General features: G+C 30.3%; 1 protein-coding gene across 3 annotated transcripts in view; it reads right to left on the bottom strand.

The window, feature by feature from the left end:
* Nucleotides 1-543: 543 nt before the first annotated feature.
* LOC111059906 (protein RUFY3) overlaps nt 544-12,578 on the bottom strand; it is a 43,352-nt gene continuing 31,317 nt past the window's right edge. For all 3 annotated transcript variants that reach the window (XM_039420918.1, XM_039420902.1, XM_039420909.1), the window contains 6 exons: nt 12,082-12,186; nt 11,327-11,467; nt 9,574-9,671; nt 6,445-6,640; nt 5,055-5,288; nt 544-1,761 (listed from right to left, as the gene is read on the bottom strand). In XM_039420918.1, the coding sequence (XP_039276852.1) occupies nt 1,621-1,761; nt 5,055-5,288; nt 6,445-6,640; nt 9,574-9,671; nt 11,327-11,467; nt 12,082-12,186 (915 nt within the window). In that variant the 3' untranslated portion in view covers nt 544-1,620. The remainder of the gene's footprint in view (nt 1,762-5,054; nt 5,289-6,444; nt 6,641-9,573; nt 9,672-11,326; nt 11,468-12,081; nt 12,187-12,578) is intronic.

Consider the following 12,578-nt stretch of genomic DNA (forward strand, 5'->3'; position numbering starts at 1 on the left):
CCTAAATCATTCTCGTTTAAGAATGAGGCTTATAGTTAGTTCAATGAGCAAGGAAAGTTGTGTGAGTGTACCACACCAGATTTTTACTATTTTTTTTACATAATTCTCTGTCATTCACACCAAAGGTTCCGAATATTGTAAATAACAGAGATATCTTAGCTCTTTCTCTAGCAAATGAATGCTACATTATCTGTTGAATGAAAGCAACTGAGCAAGATATTCTGACGAATAGATAACTGATTTGTTTAAAATAAAAAATAATATTTTGTAATAGGTTTCAAAACTCTACCATCTTATTAGTTTGAAACAATATGCTTTTTTGAAGTTGATATAGTATTTCTCTGCCAAATGAATGCTACATTATATGTTGAATGAAAGCAACTGAGCAAGATATTTTGATGAATAGATAACTGATTCCTTTAGAATAAAAAATGATATTTTGTAATAAGTTTCAAAAATCTACCACCATATTAGTTTTAAATGATATCCTTTTAAAGTTGAAAAAGTCTACTTATCAGGACATATAAATAAGAACAGCTTGAACAATATCATATACAATATAATTTCAACAATCTTATAAATACTATTATACACAAACAGTAAATATTTTCACTTTGTTTTGAATAAATTGACTAATATAGCAGCATTTATGAAAATATAGGATCTGGTTTTGATAAAAATTTAAATTCGTCAAGTTTCTATAAATAATGAATAAATACAAAATACAATCACAAACATGGCATGGAAGGCACCTAGGACATTTCAGTAATGAAAATAATATTTTATAAATTGAGCTCCATAAAATATAATTTAGTGTGATGTATTCAATTAGGACTGATTTAGAACAGAATTAAAAATGCCAAATTCAAAAAAATATTCTATCAAATCAAGATGAAATAGTCTTATTTTGGATATTAAAAGTTAATATTTCACTGTTTCAAATAGATCTAAGATATTCTGGAATGTATCATATCCTAAATATATGAGAATAGTAATACCAATAAAATATTTGAATAATAGGAGTTACCTAATGTATGAAGCTATTTGACACAGTAACTTGTGATAAAAGGAGGGAAAACATCTTCTTTTTTGATTGAGCGCACAGAAACTAAATGCTTTAACACCTGAGTTAGCAATTCCAAAAAATGAAACTACACTAAGTTATCATATTCTAAATATTTACAGCCTGTGGATCTTATAAAAACATTGGCCTTTTTAGATTTAAAGTGACTACTTGCCTCTTAGAATAAATGTCTCCATCTAAAGAGCAGACTACATAGACGACAATAATAATATTTCATCAGTAAGGCTTACTAAGCTAGTCCAGATCAATGATTCATTGATCTAGATCATTTGATTTGTCCAGATCAATGAAATCTGGACAAACGAGCAGCCCAGCCTGGAACTAAATCAAATGCCTCATAAGTAAAAAATACTATAGTAATATTGGAGTAATTAAGCACCAGATAATTGATACATAAATAATTGACAATTACTGTCAATTGATGAAAAACAGAACGACTTTCTACCTACAGTAAAGCTGCACTGCACCATGGTTCAGTTGGTGCCTTCCAATATTAGTAAGCGCATTGTTGTATTGCATGAGTGGATGCATGTGGACTATTGGACAATTGAGAATCTGGCAACTAGTTGTTCGTGGCATTCGTCGCAGACCCTGACCGGCTTAGCTGCAGCTGCCAGCGACATCGTGTTATCCGAACACGCGTTGCAGAATATTTCCCCGCAATTTCGACAATGGTGCTGCAAACAAGCAATTACTTCTACTTAAGATTCAATAATAATGCTTCTAAAACTAATAATGTTAAATTTTAATGCTTCAAATTACACGTTTAAATTACCTTTTTATTTATATTATGTTTATTTATATTTTCATTCAGATGTATATTCATTCTTGTCCATTTATTTATTTCTGTATTGAAATTTTTATATTGAAAATTGATATCGATAATCGCTGTCAGCACTCAAACTTCGGTTTTGCAGGCAGCGCCAAATGTGTTATTTTGATTGATAAAGTTACTTTTCGAGTATTTTTACAAGGATTGATTGAAGTTTTTGTTCAACTTTGTATTAAGGATTATTATTTTGATTATATTTTTTTTATTTTTATTATGGCGAGGAAAAATTTGAAATGGTTTGATTTGAAAATAACAAAAAGAGATTTATGATTTATCTTGTAGGAAGAATATTACTTGGAAGGGTGTACATTGAGGACAAGCCCTTTCCCATTACATGAAATGTTCTAATAGTAATGTTAACTAACATGTTATCTTAGGACGCTCCTACTGTGAATGCGGAAATTCTCCAGATCATACCGACTACCGTAGTCTATTCTGGTGATGGAACGCATGGCATGGCATACCATATTTCCTATTACATTGCAGCAACAAGCATGTTTGTTTCTCCATAAAAGAACATAATATCAGAGATTCAGTTTCAATATAAGAGCGTAAAACTAGAATAATATTATATATCATCTTCATAGCAAGTAATATTCATGAAAAAATAAAAAATACAAGTATCCTTTGTTAAAAACTTCTATTCACAACATGTTTCAACATATTAATGCCATTTACAAGAGAGTTAATGGAAATGACATTTATGTTAATAATAAGTTAATAAATAGTTGATAATTATGTTAATGAATAAGTGTTTAATAATGGGTACTTGTTTTTATTTATTTCCTGATGAATAAGAGTAGCCCTCACCAAAAAAATAAGAAGTCATATTCTTACATTGTCAACTTCGATTATTCGAACAGGTGAGTATGTTAAATTTGAAGACAGATTTATCGATTTATTGATATTAGTAGTTCTGCGAACAGTAGACCTCGCGCTCAGTAAGTTACATTGACCTGTTGTTATGTTTTCTCAAAAATTAATAAATAATTTATGTCTAGAAAAAATCCTAAACAAACATAGAACTTTCTGTCCTATCGTACCGTGACGTGTCGTCCCGGAATGTGAGTGTGAGCGCTGTTATCAGGTCTGTCTGCCATCGATACACCAATCCAATCAACCCATCAGAGAACATTCTGTGTTGTCGTGTTGGCGAAAAATCGGTGTGTTGAAATTAAAAGAATAATCTACCATAATGCTGATCTCCTACAAACTTCATTTCTCACTCTTCATAATTTTAGAAAACAATTTCTTTCAATAATATTTGTTGCAATTATAATCATCATCAGATTAAAAAAAAAAATGTAAAAAAAATGTTTTCTATCAATAACTCCAAACTAGAATCATGGCCTCAGCTTATGGGAAGACAAAGTTAGTAGACAACTAACGTTGATGGAAAGATACATTTTCAAGATGTTCGATGTTTTTGAACGGGTAGTATTATAGTCCACTAGACAGCTGATTTATGATGAATAATTCTATAGTCTGATTTTTACGGTAATATTGGTGTTCAAAGGAAACTGCTTTTTCTTTTGTATTATCCTTAAAAAGCAAAAATAAAAAAAACCTTATGTATACGTCGACGCGAAATTCAAAAAGGAACATACCTGTCAAATTTCATGAAAATCTATTGTTGCGTTTCGCTGTAAATGCGCAACATATGAACATTTAGGCCGGGTTTCATCAGGAACTAAACGTGTCGTTAGAGGAAGCGTAAACTCCAATTAGCCCTTAACTGACAAAATCGGATTTCACCACACGCTGTTAGAGCTAATGAGCCGTTATAAAGTTAACTGGCGAAATTTGGTCAGTTGAAATCTGTAATCTGTCGTTGAGAAAAAAATGGCGTTGTTCTGTTTACTGTCATGTATTTATTCGCGATTTTTACGATTATTTTTATTAGATTAATTTGTTGTTTCAATATGGAAAGGCCAAATAATGCTAGAAGAGCATACGAATTGGTATTTGAGAGTGACAGTGATGATGATTATGTTGTTCGCCGACCTAGATGGATAAGAAAAAGGGTTGATGATTTTAATATTTTGAACAAAATCGAATTATTTTTCAATAAGATTGACAAGATGCGTTGTTTCACTTTTCATGAATGTTGGGTCCCTTCTTCTTTTGATAGCTTTAGGCAACACAACATTGACAGAATGGCTAGAAGACATCCTGTGTAATTTGAAATTTTACTTATCTACAAAAAAAAAAAACAATCCATAGAATATTTATTAAAGCACTACAACCTAAATTAAATTTAATAAATCATACAACTAAGAAAACTGCACTAAAATTATTATTATTATTAATTACTAAAATTTGTAGGCTAATCTCCACTCTATTTGGTAAACAAAACTTGTTAACAATGTGAAACAAGGGTCATGGCGGCGCACTGCCACCCTGATCCACTCTAATCTGTCGTTTCGTAACGTAACTTCAGTTTTCGTTGGTGAAATCAAATTTCTTAATTTTTCGTTAAAAAATTAACGAAAAAATTAACATCAGTTAGTGTTAATTGGAGATTACTAAGCGAAGCGTTAACGTGAATTTGGTTAAACTCGCCCTTAAACATAAAGAGAAATGCAAAAGCGTCGACTTGAATCTTAGACCTCACTTCGCTCGGTCAATAAATGTAGGGGAATTAAAACAAAGGATTGTTCGCAGAGAAAAGTGCGTCAGAAGAATATGAGAGTTGATAGCTGAAATATTGCTTTACTATCCTAAAGAGGTCCTTCCTTTAATACTCCAATGTGTAATTATTACAACTCCACAAACACTAATCGACAGTTCATGTCAAATAAAACACTTTTAATTCATGTTATTCTTTCAATTGAAGATGGTAAGAAAGCATTGATAAATCGACAAAAAGACTACTTTCAACAAAAACTATAAAAAAACTACTAATTTATTATTTTCTCAGATTACACAAGAGTTTATTGCTTAATATAAAAGGAAAATAGTATGTTTACTAGCTGAATTGGCAAAACTGAATATTAGAAAACTTTGTTCATGTCATATAATAATTATAATAAAAAACGATCTAATTCTATGGGATCCATCGTGCATTGTTCGATAGTCAAGTTCAAGAGAGACAATTTTAATAAATAAACATGAAATAATAATAATAGAAAAACTCACTCTTCTTCTAGTGATATTGAACTCCTTATTGCAAGTTTTGCAGTTAGCTGCCTCTTTGTCTGAAGCCCACAGAGCACTATCTGGCTTCGACCTGATCACACTCGCCTCTTCCTGCAGATCAGACACCTGCAGTTTGCTTTTGCTCAACTGGATTCCCAGTTCTTGTAGAGTCAGTTCTTGCTCCTTACACTCTTCTTCCAGTTTGTAGTAGTTCTCTTGTAAGGTCACGTATTTCTGCAAAGATTGGAGTGTGATGAGCGTTGATGTAATGAGAGAAACTATTTAAATCTTAACAAAGATTCAATCTTACGATTTAAAAATTAGATATGTGGAATTGAAGATTATATGATATGAAGCATACATCCTTTCTTTAAAAAGCATTCATTTATGGAGTAGTAGGAATAGGTTTGATATTTGACCTTTTGTATCAAATAATTCTCAACTGCGATACTTCGACATATAGATTAAACTAGATAAAAAATGAATAAAATGTACCAAAAATAAATTTAATATACTCATATGCGGTAGAGACACTTTATGGAACAAGTTTTTTAGAATGAAATTCAACTTTTCTTTGTATTGTTAAAATTTTGCTTCAAAGTCAGATTATTCACTAAAAAGTTTGTGAGGGTGAATTCATTCTTGAATCAGAATAGTAAGAACAAAAACTATAATTTTAAACTAAACTAATTTTATAAACTATAATTTTTGAACTAACCCAAAATTTAATCCCTGGTGTTTAATATTTATAAGAATCACTTGAGTATATTCTAAGATTAGGTAACGATTGGATGTATGTATAGTGAGGTCCACGTTATAATGACAGTATTTGATTAAAATTGGTGTTGCTATCCTTTTCTATTATTTGACAAAGCAGATAGCGCTATCCTTTTCTAACTCCGCAACGTTGTCAGATCGTTTTTTAACAATGTAAAAATTCAATTAATTAACGATATATTGAATCTAAATTATGAAAATTCATTTAAAATATATATTCTCAACGAGTAAGATATAATTGAACATTTTTTACGAGAATAAACAGTTAATACTACATTATAAATATACGACGATGTTCTCCTGCCTACCTTTCTGCACTGCCACTATAACATGGACCTCACTAAAGTGTTCAAGATACACATGAAACATTTCCTTATCATTGTATAATTTGTATTTTTTTCAATAGATGAATAAAATTTAATAACTGATTTTTAAAAATTGAAGATTGAAAATATAACTATTTTTGGCATATAATTCTGTGAGAATATTCAATAGAGATTGGAATCAATGTATTGGAAGATTGTTGGCTATAAGTTACGTTTTCAATATTTGCTTCACATTGGAATCGTAGTTGGAAGGGGAGTCGAGATGTTTCAAGTTCGAATACACTTACAGAAGCAACGGCTTGAAGTTGCTTGACTTCTTGTTGGAGACACGAAATTCGTTCTCTTTCATCAACCATGGAAGACTGCAACGAATGAGTTCTCTGTTTTTCAATTTTCAATTCAGTTTCTAGATTAACTTTCTTCTCTTCAACGTCAGATGTTACTTTGTTCAAAGCTTGTCTCAACATATCCAGTTCTTTTTGCCTTGAAGTAATGAATACAAAAATGAGGTTATTATTGAACAGGAGAAAAATTATGATTGGGGAAGAAAGTACAGGTATTAAACATACAGATACGTAATTATAGAGCGAGGCCTCTTTAGAGGTACATTTTATAATAAAGACTACAATTCAAAGTTCTATAAACAACTTTAATTACTGATAACTACATTCTTTGAAAGGTCATACTATGGTTGAGTGACCTATTTCTCCAAAGTTTTTATATTTCCTCCTAGTAAATGTTTGATATTGAACATTTCTGCATAAAATATTACCTAAAACATTAACGAACAAAGTCAAACCTTTTAGATTTGGCCAAACTTTTCCGTAATGTGTTCAAGCTATTTTATTTTAGACTATATTAGATAAAAGTGTTTTTAAGGAAATACTTTTTTAGAATAGAAAAGTTTGGAGTCCACTTTAACCTTTACAAGTTTAGGGGAACATACGGTTACGTGAAATAAGATAGGAGAAGCTTCACATAAGATAACTTACGAAATTTACTAATACCAAATTTGACATGTGAAAATAGTTCTCACCAATCAATTTATTGAATTAAAAAATCATGGAATGTGATTATCCTTTCGTAGTCCATGTGTCCAAGTAAAATGTAATATAAAATTTCTTGATAGAAAATTATTCTTTTTGAAATAATAGATCATTTTTGTAAATCTTGATTTTCAATTGAATCACCACAAATCAATATTGAAATTGGTTATCATGTCTGTATTGGACTATGAGAAATACGACTTCAACCCCGGAAACGAACACGACAATTTAAAACGTTCTTGATGAAACGATTTCTATGGAGATCAATTGTTCTAGTCAATGCAGCTTTCAATTATCAGCTACGCCAATCAAGTAGAGACAAAAACAATGAAAATGACGAAAAACCTAGAGAGGTTCTCCAAAACGTTTTCAGTTAGTCACTGGCCATAACAAATTGATCTTTTGACCTTATAAATTCAAAAGTAAATGTTACTGTACATGTAATTTATTCCAAAATGTTGCAATTGGATAGCCCAAATCATCAGCATGAGAATATATCTTACTGCTAAAAATGTCGAAGATTTTCGTTAATTTTCATTTGTAAAAATTCAAGGCTTCTTTGTTAATGAATGAGACTGAGAGATAAACGAACGTCTTTTTATAATTTTAAAACGTGTTGACAAGCCGTACTGGCGATGAATACATTTTAAAAAATACACTAAAGACAATCAGTCAGACGTTTCAATGTTCTTCTAGACGTTTTACTAATTATTCTTACTCTTTTCCATTTTCGCTATTTCATTTCCTTTTTTCCAAATCATTTCCATGATTTTATAAATCATGTTGTAACATAACTTCGAACGTTGATATGTATAAATTTATTTCTGAATTTAAAGTGATGGATGAGCTCCCAGAATGAACATTCAACCCATACATAGTGAGTGAATATTTGTATTGAAAAGTTTTTGATTAGATTTTAGATTGTCGAAAGGAACTGATAAAATTCGATACGGTAACTGTTCCTATCACATTAGTTATAGACTGCTCGAATCCTTGATGAATGATCGATGTTCAACAATATAAACTCATAACATGGAAAAAATCGAACTAACAGAGACATTAACAAAAAATAATTAGGAGAGGAGTGGCAAATCTTGAAGCAGGTGAACCAGAAAAAATAAAAATTTGAAAATAAAAATGAAATAAAAATTATAACTGACAGAAATTAGGAAAAGTCAAGATGAGAATATTGGATTTAATGCAATGAAACTCGAATATTGAAAAGAGTGTTTTATTTCAACTTTATAAAGCAGCAGAAATTAATAAGCGATCATCGAAAATTAATATTTTCATAGAATACAATTCTTGCCAGCGTTATACCGCTCATCAGTCAATTATTTACAGACTAGGATGTAGAAAAAATATATTACAAAAGCATTTCACATGAATGTTTTCTAGATAAACTATTTAATTTCACAAACAGTGGAATTTATGGCTGCCTGTGGTGAAGTTTTGCCACATCCTCCACTAGTTTCAAACAAATATTCTATCAACTATGAATCAATGATAAGTATTTTATCAAATATGAATGAATCAATATATTATATCAACTAATGCACTTGTGCTGTAGATCGTTCTAAATCTAATTTTGCATATTCAACAGGATAGTTCACAGTACACATGATATACACCAAATATAGTCCTCAGCTGAAAATGTATTTTGTTTTGCTACACATATTATGTAATTCAAGCTTTTGAGATCTAAAACTATTACAAGGTTTTAGACTTTCTCGAAATATTTTCATTATGATAGAACAGAGAAAACCATTGGAGCTGGAGTAACTTATTTACTTACTTGTATGATATTGGTAGTTTAATATTCTTATAGATCTTGATACGTTGAAAGACTACATTTGTGGGAATAACCCGATTAACGGTGAATATTTCGAAGTTCTAATACTAAGAAGAAATAGTTCGAGTGAATTTCCCAAAAAATGTTATAATTGATTAATGTCATAAAATAATTGATTTAAAGTTGATAAAGTAAGAATCTAGTATCACCTGGTAACAAAACTTATAGTCCTCTATTCTCCAAATGTCTACTCAGCAATCTACATCATGATATTTTAGGGCAAAAAATACACTAATCAAAACCAATAAGATATTATTAAAAAATAATTCCCATCACCAAAATCATGCTGTTAGAAATTTTAGTAATGAAATGTATCATATAAGTAGTCATATCAGGAATTAAGCACTTTATCGAGATTAGATCTTTATAGAGCATTATCAATTTTTGAACCATGAATGTACGAGTGTTAGTATTTTGTCTTCTAACAATATTGAAATATTGTTTTGTTAAACTAAACAGAGATATGATAAACCAAGAGAAAAACAATGAAATGAAAAGGAAGCTATATTGGTACATACTTTTCATCCAGCTTTTGCAAGGTATCAGTCATAGCAAATGCTTTATCTTCCAGTTTTGTTATAAGCTCTGTTTTTTGCTTCAATGAACTTTCACATTCCTGGAACCAGTCAGTTACTATCATTGTAGAGCAGAAATATTCAATCAAGAAAATAAGTGGAAGAAGGATTCTCTTCAAACCATAGAAATCAAAACAAGTTATAAAGATTGAAAAAGATGTCTAATAAAATTTGAGTAATTATAACAAAGTTTAGGCTATAACAATATTTTCAACAATAATTTATTAATCGTTCAAGTAATCAACAAAGTTAAGTAATAGTGAATTCATCAATTATTGAAATTAAAATTCATAAATCATTTGTTTTTCAAAGATGTAGAACAATGAAATAAAAATGAATACTTTATAGTAATCATTTCTTTGTCGACCAAAAGGCCAGAAATAAAGGTTTTACAAGATATAATTTGTGTGGCACCGAAAGATAAAAATATATTAGAAATAACTAAAGCCTGTCGAATTACATTATTGTAATGTAATGTGGTAAATAATCATGAATTTCCAATAATAAGTACTTTTCCTTAAACTCTAGAAGTCACTAGAATCGAGTTTAACGCTCCTATAAGATAAGAGTAGTAGTTAGGTTGGTACAATTTAGTTAGTAATTCCAACTTCAGGACTAGATTGATATTATTTGAAACAATTATTCAAATGATAAAAAAACTTAGAGATTGAATTTGAATGTAATACTAATGGCTCTCTAGCAGAATATTGGTAATAATCAGATAAATCTATTTAAGTACGATTAATCATTTCTTTTTTGAGCTGGCAGAGTTAGAAGAGGTTGGAGATTTGAAATTAGGATGTGATGATGTAGGTGAAGTGAAGTTAAAGGTGTCATTCAAGGTTTGACTTTTCTGAAGGTTGTTGAGAAGCAATCCAATTTGGCTAGTCTTCGCCTGAAGCCTGCTCACCATCTCAGCTTTCTGTGTCAAATCCTCTTCACATTCCTGACCGATAATCATATTAACAGTTAAATTTTAGTCTGAATTTGAAATCAATCAAAGGTTCAACACTATTTAAATAGATTTGCATATGGTAAATAAATTTCATGTTCAATCTGTTACTCTTTTTGGGAAGAATATTATAAAGTTTGTAATGTTTCCATGGCGGACTGTTTTTTAGTAGAACCATACTTATTGAAAGTGTTAAATCATTTGCAGTACTTTTTCAAGTCTCAATAGAATTATTTTATTATTTTACTTACTACCTGTTTACTACCTGATTAGTGATCATTGAGTGTTAGCTTCTAAAAATTCCTCAATTCCAATTTCAATATATTACTTGTTCAATATATTCCTTATTATTTCGAAGGAAGCAATATATTAATTTGTGATCTATTTTCAAGTAATTAGATGCTTAACTTGAGTTACCGATGTTGTTTTAATTCCCTAATGTACCACGCGTATATCAAGTTATATGTAAGTAAGCATATTCTAGTTATGTCAAACTGAATAAGCGAAAACTTAATTTTTGATAGATTTTTCACACATTATGATAAATTGAATAAATTATTAATTCATTTTCAAGTTTTTCTTTTGGATTGAAGTCTCCAAAAGAAGCGAATGATATCACAAGAGTAAGTTACTGTAAAAAATTCCACTAGACCGTTGACACTAGAAAATTATATGTTAAATTGGATGTATGCTCTAATTCCTTGAAATTTCTATTATGACATATTTAATGATTGAGAATATTACCTGAAGTTTAGTGTACATTTCGAGATTGATCTGTTTAATATCGTCCAGTTGCCTTCTCAATGAGATAATTGTATCCTGCTTCTCATGAATATCTTTTTCAAGGAGTTTCATAGCAACTTCCATTTCGGCTTTCAAACTTATCTGAAATAGAAATTAATACGTTTTCAAACTGTCTATCAAACTTATATTCGATTATAAGAAATCAAATGTACTGAATTGCTAATTAAATGTCTGTAGCAATATTTATAATCATTTTGCAGAGTATATTTATTTCAACACGAGCATCAAAAAATTTAGTATAAAATAATTGCTCAAATGAAAACTAATGACCTCCTCGAGGAAAATGTACTATCGTTGAATCCGACTAACTAAAATTATGTGAAGATATGAAACAACCTTATCAGCATTAGGCAACATATAATAAATCAATGTTGGAAACATTTTATTTATTTTTTTTACATTGAATAAAATCGGGAGTAGTCTTGGCTTGGCTTTAAATAATTTTATCGCAGGAGGCCGGATTAAACACTGTACTTGGTACAGTGTTCCACGTTTGCAAGACAGTAATTTCAAGCTGTCAAGATAATCCATAAAAACTTGTTCAGAGATTGAGGAATACACATTTTGAGCACATCTGCAGCTACAATGATTTAAAGTCTTTAGCTGAAGTTGAAGGTTGGTGAAGTATAACGAGACATGTTTTTGTCCTAGTGGAAATGATTGAAGTGTCTCAGAAAAGATACTTATCAACTTACCTGTAAATGTAATTCACGTTCAGTCTCTTGTCTCAATTTCTTCTCCTCTGCCAATTGTTGTTGTAGAGCTTCAATTTCACTATCCTTTGGTTTTGATTCTGAACTCTGAAAATCAAGATAACTAAAGTTGAAAAATCTGGTGTGGCGCACTCACACAACTTTCCTTGCCGTTATGAAAATTGATCACCTGACGCTAGTGTTCACGCGTATCTCAAGTCTACTATTCAAAGATCTGAGCCAGCTGATGACAGGACAATAACGCTGGAGACACACGAGGTCTGCTATCACTTCATAGTGAATAATTTGGTAGAATCTTAATAGAATCCACAGTTGCCAACAGTTTGCAATTGAATAATCACATTTTCTCGAATTTCGAGCTTATTTTCAATTTTAGGTGACAATGTTACTGAACATTAATTGTAGAGATTCTCATGCTCAATATTTCCCACTTAGAATGTTTTGTTTAAATTGTATTTGAAATCTGATAATTGGGAATC

Source organism: Nilaparvata lugens, chromosome 1 (assembly GCF_014356525.2).
Source record: "Nilaparvata lugens isolate BPH chromosome 1, ASM1435652v1, whole genome shotgun sequence".
In the NCBI taxonomy this organism is placed as follows: domain Eukaryota; kingdom Metazoa; phylum Arthropoda; class Insecta; order Hemiptera; family Delphacidae; genus Nilaparvata; species Nilaparvata lugens.